An 8,140-nucleotide genomic window follows, 5' to 3' on the forward strand; every position below is an offset into this window, starting at 1 on the left:
AGAGACTGTAACGTTCTTTGCTTCACAGAAACATGGCTCACTGGAGAGACGCTATCGGAGGCGGTGCAGCCAGCGGGTTTCTCCACGCATCGCGCCGACAGAAACAAACATCTTTCTGGTAAGAAGAGGGGCGGGGGCATATGCCTTATGGCTAACGAGACGTGGTGTGATGAAAGAAACATACAGGAACTCAAATCCTTCTGTTCACCTGATTTAGAATTCCTCACAATCAAATGTCGACCGCATTATCTACCAAGAGAATTCTCTTCGATTATAATCACAGCCGTATATATTCCCCCCCAAGCAGACACATCGATGGCTCTGAACGAACTTTATTTGACTCTTTGCAAACTGGAATCCATACATCCTGAGGCTGCATTCATTGTAGCTGGGGATTTTAACAAGGCTAATCTGAAAACAAGACTCCCTAAATTGTATCAGCATATCGATTGCGCAACCAGGGCCGGAAAAACCTTGGATCATTGTTACTCTAACTTCCGCGACGCATATAAGGCCCTGCCCCGCCCTCCTTTCGGAAAAGCTGACCACGACTCCATTTTGTTGATCCCTACCTACAGACAGAAACTAAAACGGGAGGCTCCCACGCTGAGGTCTGTCCAACGCTGGTCCGACCAAGCTGATTCCACACTCCAAGACTGTTTCCATCACGTGGACTGGGATATGTTTCGTATTGCGTCAGATAACAACATTGACGAATACGCTGATTCGGTGTGCGAGTTCATTAGAACGTGCGTTGAAGATGTCGTTCCCATAGCAACGATTAAAACATTCCCTAACCAGAAACCGTGGATTGATGGCAGCATTCGCGTGAAACTGAAAGCGCGAACCACTGCTTTTAATCAGGGCAAGGTGACTGGTAACATGACCGAATACAAACAGTGCAGCTATTCCCTCCGCAAGGCTATCAAACAAGCTAAGCGTCAGTATAGAGACAAAGTAGAATCTCAATTCAACGGCTCAGACACAAGAGGTATGTGGCAGGGTCTACAGTCAATCACGGACTACAAGAAGAAAACCAGCCCAGTCACGGACCAGGATGTCTTGCTCCCAGGCAGACTAAATAACTTTTTTGCCCGCTTTGAGGACAATACAGTGCCACTGACACGGCCTGCAACGAAAATATGCGGACTCTCCTTCACTGCAGCCGAGGTGAGTAAAACATTTAAACGTGTTAACCCTCGCAAGGCTGCAGGCCCAGACGGCATCCCCAGCCGCGCCCTCAGAGCATGCGCAGAACAGCTGGCCGGTGTGTTTACGGACATATTCAATCAATCCCTATACCAGTCTGCTGTTCCCACATGCTTCAAAGGGCCACCATTGTTCCTGTTCCCAAGAAAGCTAAGGTAACTGAGCTAAACGACTACCGCCCCGTAGCACTCACTTCCGTCATCATGAAGTGCTTTGAGAGACTAGTCAAGGACCATATCACCTCCACCCTACCTGACACCCTAGACCCACTCCAATTTGCTTACCGCCCAAATAGGTCCACAGACGATGCAATCTCAACCACACTGCCCTAACCCATCTGGACAAGAGGAATACCTATGTGAGAATGCTGTTCATTGACTACAGCTTGGCATTCTACACCATAGTACCCTCCAAGCTCGTCATCAAGCTCGAGATCCTGGGTCTCGACCCCGCCCTGTGCAACTGGGTACTGGACTTCCTGACGGGCTGCCCCCAGGTGGTGAGGGTAGGCAACAACATCTCCACCCCGCTGATCCTCAACACTGGGGTCCCACAAGGGTGCGTTCTGAGCCCTCTCCTGTACTCCCTGTTCACCCACGACTGCGTGGCCACGCACGCCTCCAACTCAATCATCAAGTTTGCGGACGACACAACAGTGGTAGGCTTGATTACCAACAACGACGAGACGGCCTACAGGGAGGAGGTGAGGGCCCTCGGAGGGTGGTGTCAGGAAAATAACCTCACACTCAACGTCAACAAAACTAAGGAGATGATTGTGGACTTCAGGAAACAGCAGAGGGAACACCCCCCTATCCACATCGATGGAACAGTAGCGGAGAGGGTAGTAAGTTTTAAGTTCCTCGGCATACACATCACAGACAAACTGAATTGGTCCACTCACACAGACAGCATCGTGAAGAAGGCGCAGCAGCGCCTCTTCAACCTCAGGAGGCTGAAGAAATTTGGCTTGTCACCAAAAGCACTCACAAACTTCTACAGATGCACAATCGAGAGCATCCTGGCGAGCTGTATCACCGCCTGGTACGGCAACTGCTCCGCCCACAACCGTAAGGCTCTCCAGAGGGTAGTGAGGTCTGCACAACGCATCACCGGGGACAAACTACCTGCCCTCCAGGACACCTATACCACCCGATGTTACAGGAAGGCCATAAAGATCATCAAGGACAACAACCACCCGAGCCACTGCCTGTTCACCCCGCTATCATCCAGAAGGCGAGGTCAGTACAGGTGCAGAAAAGCTGGGACCGAGAGACTGAAAAACAGCTTCTATCTCAAGGCCATCAGACTGTTAAACATCCACCACTAACATTGAGTGGCTGCTGCCAACACACTGACACTGACTCAACTCCAGCCACTTTAATAATGGGAATTGATGGGAAATGATGTAAATATATCACTAGCCACTTTAAACAATGCTACCTAATATAATGTTTACATACCCTACATTATTCATCTCATATGCATACGTATATACTGTACTCTATATCATCGACTGCATCCTTATGTAATACATGTATCACTAGCCACTTTAACTATGCCACTTTGTTTACATACTCATCTCATATGTATATACTGTACTCGATACCATCTACTGTATCTTGCCTATGCTGCTCTGTACCATCACTCATTCATATATCTTTATGTACATATTCTTTATCCCCTTACACTGTGTATAAGACAGTAGTTTTGGAATTGTTAGTTAGATTACTTGTTGGTTATTACTGCATTGTCGGAACTAGAAGCACAAGCATTTCGCTACACTCGCATTAACATCTGCTAACCATGTGTATGTGACAAATAAAATTTGATTTGATTTATAAAACACAGTCTCTGTCTGGTATCTCTTACCTGAGACAATTAATGTTGTTAACGGCTGTATATTTTTGGTTCTCATATTTGTCACTCCAAATATAACTGTTACAATGCAACTTTATGCAACCCCCTAGGGCGTTAGTTTCAAGGCAGCACCCACTGCAACATGCACCTTTGCAACAAACGCATGCATGCACTTCCTGTGTCCAGAATGTGTTTCCAGCTGCTGTTTAGCTGCATTGTTCCCCAAGGTATTTCTAGGGAACAGGAGAGTAGATCTTCCTATTCATCCACCTCAACCTGTAACAGCTGTTGAAGTGTCTCCGCTCTAAACAGACAGCTATTAGACCTCTGCAGTATAGACAGAGTTTAGACAGTACCAGGCGAGTCCCACTGGTCCGTAGAAGACAGTGTTTGTCTAGACCACAGTCAGTTTGACAGGAAAGAGACACAGGGAGAATTCCCCCAGCACATGTGTTGAAGTCTCTGTAAACCTGCTCAGGTTGAGGATGATTCATCACTGAGCTCCACTGGGTTGTAAAACCGTCATTTAAATACAGGGACAGAAACCACAACAAACACTACTGAGAACAGCAGCAACAGAAGCACATTATTATTTTCCTTCAGGTAAACCATGTCATTTTCTCGTGCTGCATTTTTGTCTCTTGTCCCTCACTCTTTTCTCCTCCTTTCCCTTCTTCGCTTTCTTTCCTCCCTTTGCACCTTTTTCTACTCCCCTCACACTTTCTCTCTTCCCCCTCTCCTCTCTTTCTCCCGTTCTCTCCCCTTCAGTCCTATAGTATGGTGTCCAGTCCTCGTGGCCTGGCCTTGGTGATCAGTAATGTCTCCTTTGACTCCTGTGCTGCTCCTGACCTGGACTCCAGGAAGGGAGGGGAGGTGGACGAGGAGGTCCTCAGGAAGGTGTTCACTGAGCTGGACTACATAGTCACCGTCCGGAGAGACCTCACAGCTCAGGTAACACACACACACAGAGAGCAAGACAGTGGTGCCAAAGGTACAGCAGTGCTTCAACAACATGGACTGTATCGGTGGATCCCCCACTGGCTTCAATCAGTGGCACTCAGGCATTTGTTTGCCTTGATCTTCATAGACCTGTTGCTATTAGAGTCATGTTGTTAGCTAGTGGAGACAGCTGTGTGTAGCGTTGGTCTTTCCATGACCATGTTTAATGCAAAGAACAAAGGGTGAATTTACAGCTCTTACACTTCCTCTCTGTATAACTAGTGGCGCTTGCACTTTGTGACAAAATGTACCAAAATAATTCTAAAAGTTCTATGTAATTAGAATATAGTTTAATACTTGATTGATCTCTCTCTATGACAGGGCATGCGGGAGTGCATTGAGCAGTTTGGCAGACGGCAGCAGCACCAGACCGTATCCAGCTGTGTGGTGTGTCTGCTGTCCCATGGAGTAGAGGGGGCTATCTACGGCACAGACGGACAGCTGCTGGAGGTGTGTGTGACCTCATTCAGTTTAGAGTGAAACCCTTTCTGATGATAATAATCATATTAATTGAATCTCTGTCTCTCTCTCAGTTGGACTGGGTGTTTGAGGCATTTGACAACGCCCACTGTCCTCTACTGCAGAATAAACCCAAGATGTTCTTCATCCAGGCCTGCAGAGGAGGTGAGCACACACACAGTCTCTCTGCCCTCACTCTCCCTCCTTCCATTTCCCCAACCCTCCCTTCCTGTTCTCTTCTTCTAACCCGTCTTCTCTCGGTCTCCCTCCAGAGGAGATGGACTGTGGGGTGGAGCAGCCAGACGGGCCAGAGAGGACCCAGTCTCCTGGCTGTGAACAGAGGGATGCAGGGAGGGAGGGAGAGGGGGATGGAGACACCAGGCAGATGGAGGAGCGAGGCAGGCTCAGAGTCAAACTGCCCCAGCGCTCTGACATGATCTGTGGCTTCGCCTCCCTCAAAGGTGTGTGTGTGTGTGTGTGGTGTGTGTGTTGTCTGTTTATGATGTGAATGTTGGAATATTTGGTGGTGTGTTTCTTTGTTGTGTATGTGTTTTGGTCCCTAATGGGTAATGTGTGTGTTGGCCCCTACTGGGTAATGTAGTGTCTGTTGGCCCCTACTGGGTAATATAGTGTCTGTTGGCCCCTACTGGGTAAAGTAGTGTCTGTTGGCCCCTATTGGGTAATGTAGTGTCTGTTGGCCCCTATTGGGTAATGTAGTGTCTGTTGGGCCCTACTGGGTAATGTAGTGTCTGTTGGGCCCTACTGGGTAATGTAGTGTCTGTTGGGCCCTACTGGGTAATGTAGTGTCTGTTGGGCCCTACTGGGTAATGTAGTGTCTGTTGGGCACTACTGGGTCATGTGTTGCGCCCTACTAGGTCATGTGTTGCGCCCTACTAGGTCATGTGTTGCGCCCTACTAGGTAATGTAGTGTCTGTTGTGCCACACTAGGTAATATGTTGGGGCCTACTAGGTAATGTAGTGTCTGTCGGGCCCTACTAGGTAATGTAGTGTCTGTCGGGCCCTACTAGGTAATGTAGTGTCTGTCGGGCCCTACTAGGCACTGCAGCCATGAGGAACACCAAGAGAGGATCCTGGTTCATCCAAGAGGTCAATTCAGCACTCCGCTTCAGAGCCAGAGACACACACCTATCAGACATACTGGTGCAGGTAAACACAAACACACACCATATATCACAGTCATAGTAAGTACATTTTCCCTCAATAAAGTAGTTATCAGCAAGTTCAGTGCTAGTAACCTTTTGTAACCTCTGTCCTCAGGTGAATGGTCGTATTAAAGACAGAGAAGGCTATGCTCCTGGCACCCCCCACCATCGCTGTAAGGAGATGTCTGAATTCACCAGCTCCCTCTGCAAAGACCTCTACCTGTTCCCCAAGTACCACCCTCAGTACTGACACGCACACATTTCTGCACCCCACAGCACCGCACCCACTACTGACACACACAATCATAGAGGATTAATTCATTCACATTTGCTGTGCAAATTCCCTCTCACAGACAACTTGGAAAGGAAAATTGAACGAGTTGTTGTAAATCTATGTGCTTGGTAATGGGCATGAAGTATACATGACTGGTATGAAGCTGATGTGTGTACCTACCTATCAGCTAGGCTTGCTATATGTGTATCTGTGCCAGTTAGAAATGGGATTGAAATGTTTGAGGAAAATATTTTAGCTTGCTAACACACCAGAATATATTTAAATGTATCGCTTTTAATTTCTTACTAAACAGTAACTTTTGGGTTTCAAGATTATTCTTTTTTTTTAAACATGTATTTTGTATGCAGATCTATTTTTATCCATTTATTTTGTATCAAATCGTTTTGAAGCTCTTTTTTTGTAAGAATTGTAAAGCCCTTGTCTCCTTTTTGTATTACATTTTTTTTATTATAACATTATAAGCATTATAATAGGAAATCCCCCCTGACCAAATGAAGGTGTCCATCTGATGGGCAGACAGGTGGTGGTGTAGTAGAGTTCTAGGCTGAGGATGCAGCATGGAGGGAGCTGCATTTCAATACTCTCCTAGTAATCTGAGTCTTCCACTGAAGGATACTGGGACAAGTAGATGTGATATTGGGAGTTTCAGGGTTTGTTAGCAATGATTTGATATGTTATTGAGGCAACAAGTGTACTGCATTCCATTTGAATAGAATGGAGTCATGACCATTTCTCTCACAAACAACTGTCCTCCCCCTCCCCTCTCTCTACCTCCATGAGGGGGTTACGGTCTAAGGCACTGCATTTCAGTGCAAGAGGCGTCACTACAGTCCCTGGTTCGAATCCAGGCTGTATCCCATCTGGACGTGATTGGGAGTCCCATAGGGCAGTGCACATTTGGCTCAGCGTCATTCGGTTTTGGCCGGGGTAGACCGTCATTGTAAATAAGAATTTGTTCTTAACTGACTTGCCTAGATAAATAAAGGTTAAATAAAAAATGTAGACAAGTTAATGCACGTAGGTTAATTAATGTTATAACTACATTGGTAACCAGACTGTTATTACTTAGATGTGATGAAAGATGTCAACATTTTATTTAAATGAATTACATTTATATGTTACACCAATGAATTAAATTAGAATTCTATGTAACTGCTTGTTATCTCTGGTCAACTTGAGACCTAAGTTACCTACTGTCAATGTTTCCTTCACCATTAAGATTTCAGTTCACAGGATGGTTGTTTTAAAGATGTATGGATTGATTTTAAAGCAGCTACAGTATTTTCCTTTTCAATTTGATATGCAATATTCCATAGCAATGTGTGCCATGTGAAAGCTGTGGTATTGTCTTTAAAATACTTGGTTTATCATTTACATAGGACGATGCATCACATTCAAGTGTATGAGCAGCAATATTGATGTTTGGTTCTAACAGTGTTGTAGGGAGGAGTGATATGACAGGAACAGTATGAATTGAGCTGTTGACCAACCAATCACAGAGGCAGCACGTAGTGCTCATGTTAAACATTTTAAAAAATCCATAGAGATCCTGTTAAATTAGTATTCTAATTCTATGGACAGTTCACCCCAAATTCTAAATGCCCGATGTTTGTTAGATGCTTTCCATTCGGTTTGAAGCCTCTAGTTCGGTTTAAACTAACTTAATGTGTACAATATAGCATCTACACAACTGGTGTCGTGACAGTCATATTTTTTGTTATTGTACATTTTCAGAAAGATTTTGTGGCTTATCCCTTGAAAGTAGGTTATCCCTTGAAAGTGAAGTACTGAGGTCTGGGGTTCATTGCCATAAGCTAAGGAGCTGCTGGGGATGGGGGGAGGAGATGACTGTATTTATGTCTAAAACAAAGACTGCCAAATGTTCAGGAAAATAAACAACCTTTTGTTTTTTCTATGAATTCACTTTCTATGAGTTGAGTTGACGTGTGTGTGTGTGTGTGTGTGTGTGTGTGTGTGTGAGAGCACTGTACATATGTACACTATGCATGATATTATATTTTGATCTCTCCTTGTTGCTGTTTCTTTATATCACAGTGTACATCCAGTCCCCCTCAGTGTACTGGTATAGTATATCTCACAACCCTGTAGTAAGGACTGATTCATGACTGCACAATATGCGTTGTGAGTCACACACTGA

The 8,140-nt window shown here is 45.4% G+C and overlaps 1 protein-coding gene across 6 annotated transcripts in view; it reads left to right on the forward strand.

The window, feature by feature from the left end:
- Window positions 1-7,901, forward strand: part of LOC115140808 (caspase 2, apoptosis-related cysteine peptidase) — a 25,699-nt gene extending 17,798 nt beyond the window's left edge. For 4 of the 6 annotated variants that reach the window (XM_065027860.1, XM_065027858.1, XM_065027859.1 and 1 more), the window contains 7 exons: window positions 29-118; window positions 3,835-4,017; window positions 4,387-4,515; window positions 4,599-4,689; window positions 4,797-4,985; window positions 5,582-5,691; window positions 5,803-7,901. In XM_065027860.1, coding sequence (XP_064883932.1) covers window positions 29-118; window positions 3,835-4,017; window positions 4,387-4,515; window positions 4,599-4,689; window positions 4,797-4,985; window positions 5,582-5,691; window positions 5,803-5,937 — 927 coding nt within the window. In that variant the 3' untranslated portion in view covers window positions 5,938-7,901. The remainder of the gene's footprint in view (window positions 1-28; window positions 119-3,834; window positions 4,018-4,386; window positions 4,516-4,598; window positions 4,690-4,796; window positions 4,986-5,581; window positions 5,692-5,802) is intronic. The other 2 variants (XM_029679163.2, XM_029679166.2) reach the window with 1 other exon arrangement.
- Window positions 7,902-8,140: the final 239 nt, after the last annotated feature.

This window comes from Oncorhynchus nerka, linkage group LG14 (assembly GCF_034236695.1).
Source record: "Oncorhynchus nerka isolate Pitt River linkage group LG14, Oner_Uvic_2.0, whole genome shotgun sequence".
In the NCBI taxonomy this organism is placed as follows: domain Eukaryota; kingdom Metazoa; phylum Chordata; class Actinopteri; order Salmoniformes; family Salmonidae; genus Oncorhynchus; species Oncorhynchus nerka.